This window comes from Phyllostomus discolor, chromosome 7 (assembly GCF_004126475.2).
Source record: "Phyllostomus discolor isolate MPI-MPIP mPhyDis1 chromosome 7, mPhyDis1.pri.v3, whole genome shotgun sequence".
NCBI classification, from domain to species: Eukaryota; Metazoa; Chordata; class Mammalia; order Chiroptera; family Phyllostomidae; genus Phyllostomus; species Phyllostomus discolor.
The window spans coordinates 7,108,949-7,128,751 of NC_040909.2; the positions used below are offsets into that span (position 1 = coordinate 7,108,949).

Genomic DNA, 19,803 nt, shown 5'->3' on the forward strand with positions numbered 1-19,803 from the left:
GTGTTTATTTATTCAACACACATCTGAACAACCGGGTGCAGAGCAGTCTGCTATTAATCACAGAGCTCACGTAAAATGGGCGGCCCACGGCGTGTTCATAAATAATCGTCAACACCTCAAAGAGGCACCAAGTGTGATTCAGAGGACGTGGTGCAGGGGAGTGAGGGTCAAGGGGACGTCGAGGGCCCTGCTGGACTCGGAACCCAATGCTACTGCAGCGGAGATCACACCACATTGCCAAGTTCATTACCAAGATGCACCACTGGTGTAACCTATTTCTCATCTGATTATTCATTCATTCATTAAACAAATGATACCTGGAAAACTCATAAAAGCAACCGGGTTATTCATCCACTCCAGTGGCTGTGTATAGCAGGGGGCTTTAAAACAAAGCGGAAACCTGCAAGTCCAAACCGGCGACATGCCCCTCCTGACTCGGGGGCCATCCAGAGTGGGGGCGTCATCTGCCCTGAGGATGGCCCTAGACGGTGTCATTTTGTGAAGAGACACCTGTGCTTTCTCCCGGCTCCTTTAACGCCAGCGCCGGCGGCGGGTCACGCCACTTGCACTGCAGCACGGCTACAGGCAGGCAGAGTGATGGATCTCCAGAGTTCCCTTGATCGCTGGGACTGGACTAATTCAGCAATTCTGATTCATACCTGCTGGTCGTGGAGGGCCGCCTTTGTCCCACTGAGAAAGGAAAGAAGGGAAGGACAGATGGAGGGGGGGGAGGGAGGGAAAGGAGGAAGACACTGAGAGGCAGGGTGGGTGAGGGGGGTAGCTAATGGCATAAACAAGGAATTCTAGAACACAGACCGATAGGCTACTTTAAGCACCTGTACGGAAATCGCTGCACACAAGGAGCATGCTAACCGAGAGGCGGCTACAGGAATGTCGGGACTCATCAGAGGCCTAACCAGTCACTGGGGACGACACGGACCCACTCGTGAAGCCCCAAGAGCCTGCTGCCCACTCTCTGACCTGGCTGGGTGGGTCCTGGGAAGATGTGGAGAAGACGAAGCAGGAGGCCTTGGGTCTCTGAAAACAGTTGCTAGCTTGGACTCTCCCAACCAAGCGCACCTCCTCCTCTTCCTCGCCCTGTGTCTAGGGCCATCATATTTACATCATTAGCCAGTCTCCAAGTATTAAGCAACGGCTCATTCTTAAAATACCTCTGTTCCTATTCCCTGGCAGCCAGCCCACAGCACAGAAGGAGAGACCTTATTAGTACAGTGAGACCCAAGCAAAGCCTCTCATCTATGCCCTTCCTGTCCCTTCTCCCAGGGGCTCCGTTTCCGGCGGGATCAGAGCACCAGGGCCTGCTGGGCCCCCCAGGGTCAGCAGGCGGCTGTGAACAGTGCCGCAGCTGCTTCTGACGCTGCTGCTCTTCGCTGACTGCTGGGAGAATGTCAGTGCACGGATTTTGTGTCTCCCCGAGTCGTATTAAAGAGCGACAGCAAAACCCAACAGGATCCCCGTGTTTCCAGCGTTTCTCACAAAGGGGGCGAGAAGGCTCGTTCGCCTGAGACCCCCTCCGGAAACGATGGTGCTACCCTGAAGGAACGCAGAGGTAGACATGACATTCTGATTTATACGCATTTCAAAAAAAAAATAGCTAATACGCAAAGAGAAAGGCGTATGTGGCTGACAGGCTCCGTCCTTCCTCCTAGGACAGCTTGGTCAAAACTCGACCCAAGCAGTCTGCATCACTCATCACGGGAAGTGGGTGATCCTCATGGCAGTGTGGCCCACGGGCTCGGCAAACGTCGCTGAGGAAGGCCTGGTGCCCAGAGACCGTCTCCAGGGGCCCGCGGCCCTGTGTGTTTGGCAGGAGCGGTCCGACAGCCATGGGTAAAGGGGCCTTTCTGCTCCTTCTTCAAAAGGGCCGGACTTCTGAGCGTTTGGAATGAATCTCTCTCTTTTATTCAGGGTGGGAGTATGAAAAGAATCTTCTCTTTTAAAGAATTTGAAAAAACAACAAATACTGCATAGATAGATTTCAATTTACACCACATGGCCATCCCTTAAAGGTGATGGTAAAACGCATTAGAACTTCATCTGAACAGAACAAAGTCATACCCCAAACCGTATTTTCAGATGATATCGGAATGCTGCAACCCTTGTTTTTCTCCTCAAATATATGTTTAAACCACTGCAGAGACGTCATAAAAGCAGCCAGGCCCTGTCCTATACCTGAAAAGAGCCACTGAATGAATTCTTGATTCATTTGTCACTTCTGCGAAGAACTGTTCGCCACCTGGAGCAATGCGCCCCCTGGTGGAGGAGCCGGAAACCACTCTGGGTCTTTGTCTCTAGACCCACGTGAGCAAGACACGCTTCTGATGTCCTATTTGGTCTTTGCACTTAACCTCTGCCTGATTCTTCCCATCCCCAACAGAACCTTGTCTTTCAAGGACATAAACTTTTGTGGGTTTCTATCAAGGGGTTAAACTCCATTTACTTAACACTCATGGAGCTGTACAGCACCCAGCAGACTGTGACAGGCACGGGAGGCGATTTCCAGGCCGTTGGGATCTAGGGAGGGGAAGACATTCCCACGGAGGGAGGGGCGGGAAGCGCGAGGCAGGATCGCAGATTCAGGAGCCCCGGGTAGGACAGTTGAACTAATCTATCAGCGAGGATTAGCACCGCTAATGCGTTTAGTGTCCTGACGCCAATCAGTTTATTTTTTACACATGAAGCTCTCTGGGGCTAATGAGGAGAAAATGATTTTAAGTATTTAATTTATATGCTGAATTACTTTTCTGTAAGTAGATTTTTCAATCCGTGCGTGCAGACAGAGTGGGGGAGCGGGTCTGAGCTCTCGACGTGCTGCTTTTGAGGGAAACTGGAGGTCTGTGCACGCCGGAGGTTTGCATGGACTCCCATCTATTTTTTATCGATCACAAATTAAAAACACAAATCCTCTGACCCAGCACTCTGCAGCGTTAGGACTAGAACCTACAGGTATGACTCCAAACACCTGCCAAGAATACAGATAGAGAGTCACTGGACTTTTTCATTTTTTGTAAGAGTAATTAAAAAATACAGATGACTGCTTAGATAAATTATGGCATATCCACGTGATGGAATACTGTGAATAAACTCAAAAGAATAAAAGATTTTTATGTGCTGATGTGGAAAGATCACCAAGATATATTATTGCATCAAAAAAAAAGCAACAGACATAGGCAATATATGCAACATTTGAAAATGAATGCGTCGACAGAAACACAGAGACATGCAAAACATTTTCCTGGAAGAAATCGCAAGAAACTGTGAGCAGGTTGAGGAGGAGTGTGGAGAGTGGGGTGCAGGGAGGGAGATTTTAATGTTCCTTTCTGTGCAGCTAAAAATCTTAATCTTATACATGTACTTTTTAATGAAGATTGTATTTGTTTATTTTTAGAGAAAGGGGAAGGGAGGGAGAAAGAGACAGAGGGAAACATCAATGTGTGGTTGCCTCTCGAACGCCCCATACTGGGGACCTGGCCTGCAACCTAGGCATGTGTCCTAGACTGGGAATCAAACTGGGGACCCTTTGGTTCGCAGGCCGGCGCTCAGTGCACTGAGCCACAGCAGCCAGCACACATGTATTACTGTTCTATTATTTTAGTTTTTATTGTTAGGGTTATCTAGGCAGGGAGATAATCAGATATTCTCTCCCTTTTCTCTGCAATTAAAAAATATCCTAAAGGATGTTGTATTAAAAAGAAAAAACAAAACACAACAGCAACTCAAAAAACATCCCAGGAATTATGCTCCTGGCAGTAACCGCAGACAAGGGAGTCTGGTTTACTGTCCTGATGAAAATGTATGAAAAAAAAATCCCAGAGAAAATTTAACACAAACACACACGTTTTAAAAGTGTCACCGAGTTGGCAAATTCACAAATAAGTACTAATAGGTGCACCTTCACTAGAGAACATGAGAAATACGCTAAAGCACATGTTTCAGATGAAAGGGGGTATGGCTTCAGATGCTAAGGTCGGAGACGCAGGGAGGAAGGGGGGGGAGAAGAGAGCAGCAATCCCAAGTGCATTCCCACTGGACACTGTCCTGGACGCTGACCAGCCGAGTCTGGAACTTGCACGGAAGGATAAAGGTCCAGCCCTCACGGAGATACTCCTAGAGGAAGAGAACCAAGCGGGAAGACTTCCCTCCCCGAATACTGAGACTTGTCGAGTGAACCTGAAGCCAGGAAACAACTAGCAGGGGAAAAGCAAACGGACCCATGAATGGATAAAGACCCTACACACAGGCCCTAGACTAGGTATGGAAACCTGATCTATGAGAGAGGGCACTACCAACCAGAGCGGCCATGGATGGTGTTGAGACTCGAAAAGCAACAAAAGATTATTAAAATTGACGGCATTAAATTAAGACTTTTTGTTCACCAGCAGATGTCATGAAAATACGACAAGCTAAGAGCTGGGAAAAGTACTTGCGATACGCACTGCTGAGAAAGCAGTAGCATCCAGAACAACTGAAGGATCCCCGCGGTCAAGAGAAGACAGCCCAGAAGCAGCAGGGACAGGGTGGGTACGGGGTCTGACAGGGGAGGACACGCAGAGGTGCGAACACGCAGCGACAACACGCCCAACTTCCTCGAGCCGGCAGGGTTTCAACTCAACTACGACTCAGAGCGGGGCTCATAGTGCAACCGCCCCTCCGTCCAAACGTGAAGCCACGGTAACGAGGGGGACTTAGAGCTCGAGGGGCCCTCAGCTCTGCTGGCGGTAGGGTGGGGTTAACCCGCTGCTGGTTCGGAGGGATCTGGTGTCCCTGGGTCAGGGCGAACCCTGCACACCCCACAACTCTGCGGTTCCAGGGAACCGCTGATGCGGGGGTCAGGGGGCGGGCGAGAACGTGCAGTTCGGTTCGTGACCACGCAAAGCTGTCCAGCGACCACAAACCGAGCCCTGCGTGAGAACCCCACCCACCGGGCGGCAGGAATGAAACAAGTCCACGCAGCAACGCGGATGAATACCAAAAATGCTGCGTGAGAAATGCAACCAAGATACATGAAATCGGGTTCTGTTTATGCAAAGTTGAAACACAGGAAAACGAAACAACACGTACTGTCGAAAAATACACACAGAGGTGATGCACTGAGAGAGAAAAGTGGCAGAGTAATGCAAGATCGAGGAGAAGGGTTTGCTGGGGGAGGGGCGGTGGAGCAGGAGGAGGGACGACAGGGCTGGGGGAGGGGTGCCTGGCGCTCCTGGGAACCTGTGATGCCCTGGGTCCTAAACCGAGAAGTGGTTGCATGGAATTTCACTTCAGGCTTTAAGTCATATAACACAGTAAATACACCTTTTTTGTAGACGATGTGCTTCACGGGAAAAAGAGCACACAGGTCCTTCTGAACGCAATGGAGGCCAGGCCACAGACCGACAGGAAAGGGACTTATCAATGGATTTGCAAGGTGATTCCCTAGCTTCCAATCCACTGTGTGTACCTTTCTCAGAGTGACATATCGAGATGGCATTCAGTCGAGCTTAGAAATAGGGCTTACAGTAAGGCACCAGAAGATAAACACGGCCTCACACGAGAAGCTACAAAAAGCTGCAGTGTAACACTATAAACTGCTCTTCGCTGCCTCTCAAGTAAAAAACCTCAATTACATAACTCGGTTAAACGGGGAAAGGCAGAAGGCAAGACTCAGTGCGAAGAGGTGACACCATCTGCCAGAACCAATTAGGCCACGGAAATGCACTTCCAGTGGCGGAGGCTGACCGTGACCTCTAAAGCATACCGGAAAAACAGAATTCATCTGCCGCAGACATTGACCCGGCTTCAGAAGACGGACACCCGCCTTCAGCTGCTGTTCGTGGTGCTGAACTCACTCGCGGCGCAGGCCCCCTGCTCACCTGTGTTTGACCATTTTTTGATCGTGGCAGAAATGGCTCAAGAACCTCGCGTAGAACAAGTGCATGACGGCGTGCTCTTTCCCGCCGATGTACAGATCCACGGGCATCCAGTAGTCGGCCAGCGCGGCGCTGAAGGGCCTGGGGGAAGAGGAACGGGGGTTTTCTAAAAGCCTGCTCTGCCGCAATGGCGCGAATGAGACAGACTGTGATGCGCAAATGCCCTGGAATAAATCATGTCAGGGAAAAGCAGGGGGTGCCTCTGTAAAATATAATACGAGAAAATCCTTCTATAGCAAAGGAGGAAAAAAAACCGGCTCAGTGTTAATTTATAAAATTTATAAAACCTGTTTCAGAAGCTATTCCTGACATAGTTTAATGAATGCAATTTTTGTATCAAATGAGGATGAGAAGAAAATATACCAGTGGGAAAAAAAGCTATTTCTTCTGTACGATGCATATCTGAATATCTAGATTTATTTTAATTTTTATTATGATAGAAAATCGAGATTTCAAGTTCTTACCAATAGGGGGCAATGTATCATTTGTAATGGCAACTACCATGTAGCTACTACACGTTCATTTTAAAACAGAAATTCAATCTTATTTTTAAAATGCAGACAGTCGGCAAGAGCTTGTATATGGCTCCCGAATGCAGTGAGCAAATTTAGGGTCACTGTCAGAAAAGAGCCCCAAAACTCTCTCTCATGTAATACGGATTTAGTCCACAGAGACCCCCAAAGTAAGGTGTGCTCATACTCCGTCCAGGCGCTTGGATGCTGGGAGCAGAGGAAACACCAGTTCCCTCTGTTTGCTGGCTGGGACCCCTGGAGGCGTGTGTCTGTGAGCGTGCAGAGGTGTGCGCGCGCCTGTGAGCCGGGGCAGGGCTGGCTGGGGCCGGACCTCTCCGTTTCCCAGGGAGTGTCTCCCTGGAGGCCAGCCGATGGGTCTGTGCTCCTCGGTTTCACAAACACCCGAGAGTGCTCCCTGCCCCACCCCTTCAGCTCCAGCTCCAGCTGAAGCAAGAGCCTGTTGCTCCGCAGGCGAGCCTGTCCAGTCCAAGCAGCGCGTGCTGGCATCTCCCTGCAGTCCAATCACCTCTCCTCCTTCTAGTCCCCCTGCCAGCATGCCAGTGAACATAAAACCTTTCTTCTCCCTTTGTGGACAATGGCTCCCCAGAGAAATCCAACTGCTAACCCAGGTGCCAGAAAACAAAAGGAAGTCACAGCTGGGCCACAGCCCCAAAACAGGTCTGGCACAAACTGGGGGGCTGAGATGCCAAGATAGGGAAGTATGTGATTCTACAGTCAAAGAAGGAAAACAGCACGTTTTTATACGTGGGCTGCGGGGTTTCGGAATAATTGTTCTCCCACAGGCAGGAGCAGGCTGGCAAGGCCTCTGAACGCAGGAATATTTTTGCAGTGTTTCCTGTGCTCTGCAACAGTTCTGTTCTCGCTCTCTCTCTGCCTACCTGCCTCCTGCCCTCTCTCCTTTGTCTACCTGTTTTCCCTCTCAAGGAAACACGCGCACACCGCTGAAAACCAAAGGGCACCGAAAGGCGCACCGCTCAGAACGGTGGTCTCTGGCTCCTTCCCCCGCTGACCCCTCCCCCAGCCCGCCCTTGGCCCTCGGGGTTCCTGCTGGCAATCACTAGAGACATGTGTAGACTCTCTGTTGATTATCAGTTTTAGATGTTAACTGTGGACTGCATGAGAAGAGGTGACGTTTTATAGCTCTCAGAAACCCTCCCTGTGTAGTTACATCATTAATTTCAGGTAAGTAACATTAGATCTTCAGAAATGCCCCAACTCGGGCCAATGCGGGGCCGGGGATGTGGCTACAGCACCTCCTCCTCTTCCCGAGTTTTATCTTTCTCGTCCTGGCGGCTTTCTTGGCCGTGAAGATCCGAACTCAATCATCTAACAACACGCTCCCTTTACGAGATCTGCTTCAAGGGGCCCATGTCCCGGCAGCTCCATCTGGAAGCCCACACTGTCCCAGAGGGGGCGGGGCAGGGAGCGGGGCGGGGCAGCACCACCTCTGCCTAACCTGGGCCTCCGGACCGGCCAGCCCTGCCCGGGGCTTCCTGTCGGCCTGGCGGAGGCTTTCTCAGAGCCGCACGGTGGTGGTCTGCGGCTCTTTCCTGCCCGGCCCCCGTCCTTCCCGGGCTCCTTCCCCGGTGCCGGACCGCATCATGGTGTGAGGTGCTCCCTGCCGACCCCTGCTCCTCACCCTTCACCCTAACTGTGTGTGGGCACTTCCCCCATAAGCCTCTCGCACAGCCGATTCCACGACGGTGTGTGCTCCTCGGAAGACCCGGACGGACGCACACCTGCAGAGCCAGGCAGGGCCCGCCCGCCCTCACTCCCTACCTGTGCAGGTTGTGAGGGTCGGTGTATCTGAAGTAGTACCAGGCAGAGTCCACAAAGGTATCCATCGTGTCTGTCTCTCTCTTGGCCGCTCCCCGGCACCTAAGAAATAAATGGAGCTCATCAATTGGTTTCTTTTAAATATTAATGCAGTTTTCCACCAGCTCTTGAGAAAGCTATGGTAATTAGGAGGCATCTGAAATGTCATAAGAACAGTGCCGCGTCTGGAAAAGACCACGTGGAGAAAGCTCTCTCTTTTGTCTCGTCTCCTACACGATGCTTTAAAGAAATCCACAAGACAAAAGTTTCAACCTTGAACAATTACAAGCCTCACTCTCCACTTCTCCAAATTTAACCTGGTAGAAAACCGAACAGCCTGAAATAAGACAAGTGTCTTTTTTGCGCGTCAACTTCTATTTCAGGCGCATCAAGACTGCCTTCAGCCAATGCTTACTTTATGACGCTTAAGAGGCAAATCAATGTATGAAGAAAAGTTGAAAATCAGATGTAGCCAGATGCTGTACTGAAAAACAAACTTTTAAAAAACATCTCTGCTCCAGGGGACGGGGTGCAGAAACCCACTGGGGTGACCCGAGAAGACAAATCACCCTTGAAGCCCGAGGGCAGAGTGTGCTGTGGCCGACTCCTCCCACCTCGCGGGAATCAACCAGGAGCCCCGCCTCCCTGCTCCGTGACAAGTGGTGCCGAGGAGGTACCCTAAAATCAGCCCTGGGTGGGGGTGCACATGCTGCAGAAGTCGGCGACACTGCAAACTGGAAGCCCCCACCAGAGGGCTATTCAGCACACACCTACCAACGTGCGCTGCCTACACGCAGGCCCCTAACAGAAGGGCCAAGGCAGGCCTCCCGGTCAGGAAAGCCAACGGAGAGCCTGGTGTGGGAAGGGCTGAGCAGAGCCAGCGATCCACACCCTAGTGAGCGCCATGCGGTGGGGGGTGGGGAGGGACGACACTCGGTTACCGTGCCACCAGAGCCTGACAGCCTGTGGCCCTGTGCCTGTGCCCCTGGAGGACTTGCCCGTGACCCTCACAGGCTGTGAAGCACGTTCCTGGGGCGGTGGGCCTGGGGAGTGACAGAGCCGGGTGCCCAAAGCCGCAACTTCTAGGGTCCCAAGAGAGGGTGCCCTCCGTCAAGCCGAGCCGAGGAGGGGGCTCAGCTCCCAGGAGGGCCCCGCCAGGCCTGGGCCAGCAGCAGACGGGCTGAGTGGCGGCGAGAAGCCACACAGCAGGACACAGCTCCGACTCCAGGTTCTCCCTTCAGACACACGGAGGCGGGACCAACCCTCCCCCCAAATACTGCCGTGGGCAGTGAGTTCTCAGAGGTTCTAGAAGGATGAGGAGGGGCACGAGGAGCCCCAAGAAGCGGTGAATCTTCTGCTCACTTGGCATGCAAGGGCTCAAGTCTGGTTTTAATTTTTCAGTAAAGGAAGAGCTGCACTTCCATCTCACACCTTCGAGGCGGTTCACACGTGCTTCACAACCACCAGGAAGGACAGAGCCGCCCCCCTCCTCCCACTCAGCATGTGGGCGTGGTGGCTAAGCGGACACAGCAGCCCCAGATATGAGGGGGTGGGCTCCGGGACTCCCCAGAACCCCCTGCACGTCAGCCAGGGGGCTCCCCTGGAGAACAGTGGTGGTCCCCGGGGGTAGGAGCCTATCAGAGACGCCCTCCAGGAAGCCCCGTTTCCGGCCCCGGCGCTGCCCTAACACACCGGTCTCAACCGTGCGGCCCTAAATGAATGCCAGGTCTCTCCATTTGGAGGGCATTCTGAATGGTCCTGCTGGACAGACAGACAAGCAGCGCGCTGTGCTGCTGACTCTAACGCTGGCCGCTACGGAAGAGGTGATTCGCCAGTGTGGGGGACGGATGATGGAGACGGCGACCTGAGTACCACTACTGGCTCCAGCGGCGGCGATACCCACCCTGGGAGCAGGCACGGATCTCGCTTCACAGGCGTGACCTCATTAACCCCCAGGGCCCCCAGGGGTTCCAAGGTGGATCCCACTCAGGACCCCATTCTGCGGATGAGTAACTCGGGTTCAGAGGTCAAGAAATCTGCCCAAGGTCTTGGGAGTTCCAGGGTAGGGGACCCACACCTGTTGGGCCCTGGTGCCTGCGGTCCTCGCCACGGCGCTGCCTGCTGGGCCACGCTGGCCCGGGGGCTCTCAGCCCCGGCTGCTCAGTGGAACCGCCCAGGGCGCCCTGACCAACACCAAGGCTGGGCCCTGCCCTCCGGGAACCCGCAGCCGGCGTAGGAAACCTTGCTCCCACGAGGAGGCCTGCCTGCCTGCCAGCTGGGAACAGGACCTCAAGACCTGCATCCGGGCAGAAGAGCCCTGTGTTACTGCATATCAACAAAGAGGCGGTGTTATTTCCCTCCAGGGCCCATGTTTCTATCCAAAAATGGTCCAGAGCTTCCTCTGTCCCTGCCTCCAAGCCCCAGCTCCACCCTCAAGACCACCTGGGTGAGGGCCAGGGAGGGCTGCCAGCCAGGCGGGGTGGGAGGACGGTGTCTCACTGGGGATCACTGACCGCAGGAGCCTCTGTGCAGGACTCAGTGGAGTCTTCTGAGCAGCCCTTGGCGGGGGTGGGGGGTGGGGTGGGGACCGTTTCAGAAACCAGAGCTCAAAGAAGTCAAGGAGCCTCCCCAAGGCCACCCAGCCGGACGGGCCCGGCCGGGACTGGCACCCACTGCTGTGTGGCTCACCAGGCTGAGGGAGATGGGCACTGCCTAATCACCAACCGCAAACCCCCCTCCGTACTGGCAGGGGAAGAAACTATTTCCAAGCACCCTCATCGGGATCTATACAGCAGAGAAAAACGGCTTTTCCACAGGAGGACGACGGCGAATACTGGAGCTTGGGACCGGTCAGTGTTTACGTAGTCAGCTGGTGAGGCATCATGAAAACTACATTTGCAAAGTGGGATTATGTTTTTCCGTCAACTCTCTGGCCTGTTGCCCTGGCTGGTGTGGCTCAGTGGCGGATCGAGTGCCGGCCTGCAAACCGAAGGGTCGCTGGTTCGATTCCTAGTCAGGGCGCATGCGTGGGTTGTGGGCCAGGTCCCCAGTTGCCAGGGGATGTGTGAGAGGAGACCACATGTTGATGGTCCTCCCCCTCTCTTTCTCCCTCCCTTCCCCTCTCTAAAAAAATAAATAAAATCTTTAGAGAAAACCCCAACGGTCTGGCCTGTTGCAAATGCACCGAAGAACGAACCCCTGAGCACGCTCGCCGTGGCGGCCTCCACTCTGCCCCTCGTGACGCAGTGTCCACCGTTACCGCGGTCACCGGGAGCGAAAACCCTACGGCAGAGAGGAGAAAACGCTTCCCCTCATCTCCACGAAGCTCCTGGGACGGCCCCGTGAAGGAGCGGACTGTCCGTCAGACGGCTGCGGTGACAACGTGTGGCTCTCTCATCAGCCGGAGCAGTGCTTGTGGGGAAGGGGCGAGGTGACCTGGCCGCTCCCCCAGCTCGGGGCGGGGGGAGGAGGGTGCCCGTCACAGTGGCTGGGCCCTCGACTCCAGCACCTCCTCTCAAAGGCCCCAAGAGACTGGCAGTGCTCTTTCCGGCCTGGCAGGAGCACCAGAAAAGGGGCGCAGAGGTGGCTCCAGGGAGAAGGGGGTCTGACACCCCGGCAGGGGGCCGGGCCGCAGACACAGCCGCAGCCGGGGACACGGCGCCTCACCTGGGGCAGGGGCAGTTCACCCACTCCGAAGCCGTGGCCAGCGGGGAGCCTCCCCGGCCCGTGAAGGAGGTGATGCTGGGCAAGGTCACGGGCAAGTCCTCCAGGGGCACGGGCACGGGGCCGCAGGCCGGGCAGTGCACCATGGGGATCGGCGTGCCCCAGTACCGCTGCCGGGAGATCAGCCAGTCCTTCAGCCTGTCGCTCGTCACGTCGCCGCCCACTCGCATCCTCCGGGCCTTCTGAGTCAGGGCGAGGAACGCTTCCCGCCGGTGCATCCCTGTGAACTGAGAGGGAAGAAGATTCTGATGCCCCCACACAGGAACAACTCCCCCACACACCCTGCCTGCATGCCGCCCGGCACTGCGGGGTCACGTGGTCCTAGGCACAGCCTCCCGTGAGCCCTGCCAGCCTTGGCCTCCGCGGTGGCCCCTCCTCCCGAAGGTGATGCAGGAAATTACAATTCATGACTGTGCTGAATAACAACGGACATAATTTCTGACCCTAAAAGTGCCCCTTTTTCTTCTGATTTTAAAAGCGATGAAAACCTGTTCGGGGCCCCTAGGCAATGCTCCACAGGCCGTCCGGTGGACAGGGAGGCCCTGGTTCCAGGGCACCTCGAGCGCCGCCTGCCCCAGGGACCACCAAACCCAGCCTGTGGCTGCCAGTGAAGAACTGCACGGTGTGTAGTTTTCACGACTGCGCCTCTGCTGGGAGTGGGGAAACTTCTGGAGAAGAAAGTTCAATATTGCCCCAAAACTGGGAAGAGGTCAGGCAGAGGAAGGAACGTGGGGCCCCAGCTGGAAGGACCAGACCCCTCTCTGGTGCCTGACGCCTTCCACTGTACGCCGAGCGGGGCAGAGCACCAACAGCAGGGAAGGGAGACTCTCTGCCCACCCCCTGCCTACTCCCCATTCCCCATGCTTTTCTGAGAAGGAACCTAACAACCAGGTTTGAGCTGGACGGCAGGCACCGGGCACCGGCTCACAGAAGGTGGTCCACCCACGTGCTCTGGGCGGGGCTTGCCCGTGGCACTGGGCCCGCCCCCGGCACTGGGCCCGCCCCCAAGGAGCTCACAGTCAGGAGACTTAAGGAATCAGAAAGCTCCGCTATGTTTACCACAAGCAGCTCTTTTCACCGAGGCCCTGCAGCGTCCCGGGAAGTACAGTCTTCCAGCGGGACCCACTTCCTCCCTGGGAGGGCATCTCCCGGGTCCCGCCCTCCCTCGGGCATCTCCGTCCTGGCGCACATGCTCGCAGGCTCTCCTGAAAGTCTCCCCTGCCCGTGCATCATCACTGTCTGCACCTTCCAGAAGCACAGGGATGAAAGAGAGTTCCTGGAACAGGTCCTCTCTCTCAAGCAGAGGCGTCCCAAAATAAAGCTCAGTTACTGTGATAACCACAGTATTCTAGACCCGGGTTCTCCTGAGAGCTGAGAAACTTCTAGATCTTGAAAGGGAACGCTATTTTGGGGTTGCAGCTTCAGAAACGGGGCTGCGAGGCTGTCGGGCGTGGGGACGAGGGAGACGGCAGGCTGTCATCTGCCCCAAAGGCCGATGTCTCATGAGACCTGTGTCGAGGTCACGAATCTCGCCCAGGCCACGGGCACCCACCTCGGCAGAGCCGCTCAGCCTCTCCGTGCCGTCTGGCGCCGTTTCGATGACGTCGGAGTAGGGCAGGCCCAGCCTCTGGGCCACGATGGCGTCCTCTGGGCTGGTGCTGGGGATTCCTACGGAAGGGGAAGAAGCACAAAACACCTCCTTTGCAAAAATGCCCAGATCACAACAGAACCGCCAGCACCGACCCTGAGCTTTAGTGTCTCCCAGGGGACGCCCTCTTCTCTGTCCAGGACGGAAGCTATGAGAGCACGTCACGCCCCCCGGGACAGAGGAGCACAGGCCTGGAGAGACCCACCGCCCCAGCACGACCGGTTACACCCGTCTTGGTCTCGCTTACATTTTCTCCTTTTGCTTATTGTTTTTTCAAAATAGTTGCAATTTGAACCCATACGCTTTGGGGTGCTTTTTGTCACTGAAAGAGGGAAGCACAGGTCTCAAGGGGCAGCCTCTTCCTCAGCCTCCTCAGTGACACAGGACAGTCCCCTCTCCTTAGAAGCTGGCCGGCGCCTCCGGCGTGTCCCAGCACCCGGAAAAATCCACTCGGCCGGGAAGCCAGAGGCTGGCAACTGGGTGTCCTCAGACCGCACTTTGCTCCCAGAGGCGGCAGTGCATTCTGAAGAGACATTTGTTCTCCGCCCACGCGTGCCCTCCAGGAGATGGAGTTGAGCGCTAAGTAAATCACTCATCCCGAGACGGCCGGGGCCTGCTGGGCCGGCCTCGGTGATTCGGAGAAACAGGTTTTTCGGTGCTTGGTTCTGCAGGGTGGGGCTCGAGCAGCATCCCTGGCCTCCACCAGCAGCTCCCCCCACCCCGCCCCCGGCAGCTGTGGCAAACAAAAAGGTCTCTAAAGATGCCAAATGCCCCCAGTGGCCACCTCGCCCCTGGGGGTGGCGGGGGGAACTCCTGCTGAAGGGTCAGCGGCCAGGACTGCTGACGTCCTCGTGGGAGCCGCACGCCGTGTGGCGTCTGAGAGAGGCCGAGCTCAGGGGGAGTATGGAAAACGCCGAGGCTGGACCCCTGGGAACAAGCTGTCGGGATGGCCGACCTTGGTGGGGGCGGGGGCTTCACGTTGGGCCCTGGGGCTCCTGGGCAAGACGGAAGCCCCGTGGCTGGTGCAGCAGGTGAGACCACTGCCAGGACAGTGAAGGGAGCCCACACAGGCTCCCAGTGACCCCAAAAGATGCTGCAGGCCGAGGACAAGCAGTAAACCGAGCCGTACAGCGTTCGTGGTCGAGAAGGAAAAAAAAGGGTCATTCACCACCTTCCGAAAGTGTGTGGCTCGGAGTAACGAGGGGTGACACGCACACTTGGGTTCATGACACAGCCTCGTCTGGCCACACAGAGGAAGCTCTGGGCCACGGCGGCGGTCGCCTGGGCTTGGGACACTGTGTGGCGTTGGTGACGTGCGGGGGAGGGGGGACGGCAAACCTGCCACTCTCTCCCTCCCTCCCCTTTGATTTGTTCCCGTTCCTAGAGAGCCGCAGGCAGTAACTCAGAAAAACTGCAGGAAACCAAGACAACAGGAAAAATGATTTCCCGAGCACGCCTAAAACATCCATTTTTTTTCCCCTTCACGACACTCAATTTGTGTCAGTAATGTGACGCAAAACACCGAAAGGAATTTGAGGGCAGAAACCGTGGACAGGCTGTTCCTAAGCTGCCGTCCTGGGTTCCTGCCCAGACTCCCGGGCAGGCACCGACCCCGGGGTCGCTCACGGATGCGTGTGGCTGCCAAGGATGCCCAGTGCACAGCCCTAAATGTATCGTCGGTGTGCCGCTGCCCCACAGCCCTCTTCTCGAACCCCTCCAGTCCGCCTCCTCTGAGAAGCCTTCGCCAGAACCCCGGCCCTCGTTGGTGGCCGGTGCACGGGGCCCCCGTCTCGGGAGCTGCCGGGGTTCCGAGCCCTGAAATGGGGTTTTCCCTCTGCCTGCACTGCTCCCCGCATCACAGGTAGGAGGGAGTCTCACCAGCCAGCTCTTCGGGTGAGACCCACGGGCCAGACATCTTTTGTTATTCTCCATAGCGACTGGCAAGGTGCCATACACTTGGTGTTTTCAAGTGCAGTTTGTAAGCAGGGGCAATTCAATGAAGGGGCACCCGTTCTTACAAAGGGGCAAACCGGACCACGGAGTCCACAGTCGGCTCTCCCCCCTGACGGCCCGGGCCAGTGTTCTGACTTCAAGCCTGCTACACATGTTATCCCAGTTTCGCTGCAGTAGCCACTCACCTATTTTTGAGTCCAGAGAGCCCTCGAAGTCAGCTTTGGCCAAGATGACGACAGGGACCTCCTGCTGGGTGAGCATGTTCACAGCTGTCACGGGCGTGCGGCAGTCTGGAAACAAGAGCAAAGGCTTGTGGGCGGCGGTCGGCCAGGGCCACCCGGATCTCGGAGGAGACAGGCGAGAATCAGGAGCATCTGAACTCCCGTGTGTTGTGCTAACAGTTCAAGAGTGTGTGCCGTGAAGGCTTTACTGGGTAATTCACGCCAGTGGGAAATCAAAAAATTAAACAAACACTCGAAAATGTTCGTCCAGGCGCCTAAACAAAGAAGTGAAAATGGCATTTTTACTTCCCAGATGGTAAAGAGAAGACATTCCCACCACTCCCCCTTTTCCTTTTGAAAGACACCCCAAGTAGACAGTCGAATGAGCAACACGGAAATCCACCTACGGTAAAACTGGGAGAAGCCCGGAATCCCAAACCACAGCACGGGGAGGTGGACGTGGAGGAGAATGCAGAAAATGACTGGGCGGAGAGGTTTCCAGACAGACACAGTCAAAACGGTTTCTTCCCGCGTACCGTTCCTTGGGAGACACTAGAGCGTGTGTCCCAGCAAAACGAAGGGGTAACTCAAGAAAGAGACAGACACAGGGTCCAGGAAACACAGGACCAACACAGGACAGAGGAAAACGTACGTCCATGTGAAAATCCGCACGACTGTTCACGGCAGCCTCATTCGTGACAGCTAGGAAGTGGGAACCACCGAAATAGCCATCGAGTGACGGATGGACACGCAAACTGCGGTCCACCCGCGTGACGGAACGCCATTCTCACGCCGCGAGGAAGGAGGCCCTGGTCTGAGCTTAGACACGGGCAACCCTGAAAACATCACGCTCAGTGGGAGAGCCAGTCCCACACGGGCCAGGACCGCACGGTTCCGCTGAAGTGAAGTGCCCAGAACAGGCTGACCTTATGCAGATGGAAAGTGGGTTATCAGCTGCCCGGGGCTGGGGGGCAGTGGGAGGAAAGGGGGTGACCACTACGGGGTACGGGGTTTCTTTGGGGGCGGGAAGAAAATGCTCTAACCCTGAGTGTGGTGGCGGTTGCACGGCTCTGTGTATGTCACTAAAACCATTAAATCATACACTTTCGGTGAGTGAATTCTGCAGTGTGCGAATTATGCCTCCATAAAGTTGATACAAGAAAAATATGAAAAAATGTAGAGTACTACATTAAAGGGCTGGATTTTTTTTATCTTCCCCGTAAAAGTTATGAGTTTTTAATTAGAAAAATAATTGGTCTTTAAACTTAAATATTAGCAGATTGGTAATGATTGCACAGTAGCAAAATAAATGCTTGCTACACTGGGTCAAAATCTGCTTCTTAAACAGAGCACTACTAAAACCTGCAGTTCCTGATTAAGTCCGGTTTCCCCACATTTCCCATAAATCACGTGCAGGTGACGCAATGCTGGAGGCCCAGGAGATCAAGGAGCCCGAAGCCACTGAAGTGCCTCACACAACCAGCAGGTAACACCTGAGCACGTCCACAGTTACAAAGGGAATATTCTGGGTGAAAGGGTGCCCTCTGCACGCAGGCCACCCACTGCCAGGAAGGCCGGTCTCCCGTGCCTTCTCGAAAAGCGGCCACGTGGCTTCCGTTCAGTGGCCAGCAGAGCAGTGAGTGCCCTGTGCCGTGGTCCCCGGGGACGCTCGGTGGAGACAGGGCTCTATGGTCACGCAGCGTGACAGGTGCTACCTAACTCCCGCTCCCAGGCGGTCACGGCGCACATCAGCACAGCACAGCTTCTGAGAAGCCCAGCAGCGAAGGAAGCCGGGGGTTTTGGTTTCTTCCAGGTTCGGGGAGCAGAGAAGCCCTCCGCTCCCTGGAACCTCCCTTTGCCAGGAGAAACAGCTGGTTCGAGAACAAACTATTTTCTGCCCCGCCCTGTGCTGACCCTGTGGACGGAAGGGTCAGACAATGGTGAGCAATCCATTATTCGATGCTCTGCGGCTTCCAGAAGACAAGGCTCTCGCTCTCCGGCGTGTCAGCGACGGCCCTTTAGAGAGACCTCATTTACCCGTTCAGCAAACAAAGTGCACTGCACACACCACCGGTGACTCAGCGCCTGTGTGAGTGGGTCCAGAGCCCCAGGGTCTGACCATCTCAGCGAGTATTAGGAAGCAGGAAAAGACTCCAGGAAAAGCCAGGACAGCTTCTGGAACCCTGGTGGTATTTCCCTCCCGATGCTTTCAGTGGCTTCCAGTTCCTATCAAGCTCCTATCACACAACAGGACGCGGTCAGCGGTGGCCAACCGAGAAGGGAGGCGAGGTCAGAGGGTGTGGAAAATGCAATGCCCGAAACTCTGCAGAGAGGGACCTCGCTTCCTGCGGTCCTAGAGGGATCTGTGCCGAATTACGGGATGCCGACAGAACCCGGCACGTTTAGCCGACGACGACAGCAACCCAAGCCAGAAGTCGGGAGTGAGCTCTCCGTCCTTGCCGCCTTCTGAAGGGTTGGCACAGCGGCCCCCACCCCTCCATTCTGACCCCCGCTGCCCCGCGGTCTCCACCGTCCCCTAACTAATGGGGACACTGGCCCTCCCGCCCCACTCTGCCACTCAAGTGCCACCCTCCTCCTCCTCAGAGCCAGTCACAGCCGCCGGCTGCCCCAACTCCCGGTGGTCATGGCCCTAACTCTCGTCCCCCCTCAAAACCTGCCGCTCCAAGACAAACCCAGCCGCCAGCCAGCCAGCCGGCGACGGTAACGGATGATGTTCGGGTTTCAGGCACAACCCCCGAGGCCACGGGAGGCACCAATCCATCTTCTTACGGCCATTCTAATTCACCTTCTGGGAAAATTACATTATACTCAGCGCGATCTGGCCTTCCATGATTAATGCCGTGTCAGATGCGAATTCATCTAGAGACTCTGAATAAACGGACATCCACAGAAAGAATGTGTCCACTCTGCAAATGAGCACTGGAACGTTCAGAGTCAAGTGCGATGTTCCAACTGGAATTATCTCAGACATTATTCAAGAGAGAGGAGAACGCGGCTAACGGGTCACTAGGGGCCGGACCGAGGCGGTCACAGCCGGGCAGACGTGCCGACCCCCCCCAAGCCGGTCGGGGAGACACCGCCCCTGGCACACGCCGAGTCACTTCTCACACACGAAAGTGTCTTAAACATAGATGGTGCTTTTCACGCCGGGAACGCCGTCTTTTATAACTCATTAGCTCACTCACCCCCTGTTCACGTTGCCTCACTTTAATTTGTGTCCCCGAAAGAAAAATCTAAGGGCTAGATGTTTACACTTTTAGAAATTATTCAACCATCGTGCCCTGAGGACCGCTGAAATACTTGGGACAGCAAAAACTGAGTTTTCCCTTGAAACTACACAGTGGAAGATCCTGATTTTTTTTTTTTTTTAGTAGAAAATAAAACAGAGAGAGAGCTGCTTTGGGCCTTATAAGCACACACGGGGATTTTAATTCAGGAGTCTTTTCTCAGTTTCGATCTACACCAGCGAAAGAGACGAAACCCAGTCACGTGTGTCCTGCGCCGGACCACTGACCCCCAGGAAGGTCATCCACGTGTCCCCGAGGGCGCAGTGCGTCACGGGCTCTTAGGAAGTGCTGGCTGGTTTGAACCCTGGCTCTCGTGCTGTAAGCACACCATCAGAAGTCGAAACGACCTTGTCTGTCCTTCCAACCCGATGTCAGGGACTGTTTTGTTCTGGTTATTTGGAGAACAGCAATTTATAAAACAAAAAAAAACTTGATTTCACCACCCAAAACATTTTTGTGAGTTAAATAATTCAAAGAGGCCCTGATGATCCTCAGACTGTGTGTGCTGCGGCTTACACGCTGCAGAAAGAGAACAGGGCCGGGATGTTCAGAGAAATATTTACATTTCTCCAGAGACCTCATTCCAGTCCAGAGGGGCCTCCTTCCGCCTGCCCAGGACCCCTTCCTCTGGGGACAGCCTCTGAGTGTGCTTGGGACAGCGACCCCTCCCCA

The 19,803-nt window shown here is 55.1% G+C and overlaps 1 protein-coding gene across 1 annotated transcript in view; it reads right to left on the reverse strand.

Annotated features, from left to right (window-relative positions):
- Positions 1 to 19,803, reverse strand: part of LARS2 (leucyl-tRNA synthetase 2, mitochondrial) — a 107,828-nt gene that overhangs the window by 21,509 nt on the left and 66,516 nt on the right. The window contains 5 exon segments of the mRNA XM_028518471.2: positions 5,874 to 6,011; positions 8,243 to 8,341; positions 11,945 to 12,228; positions 13,554 to 13,669; positions 15,788 to 15,892. Of these exon segments, the coding sequence (XP_028374272.1) occupies positions 5,874 to 6,011; positions 8,243 to 8,341; positions 11,945 to 12,228; positions 13,554 to 13,669; positions 15,788 to 15,892 (742 nt within the window).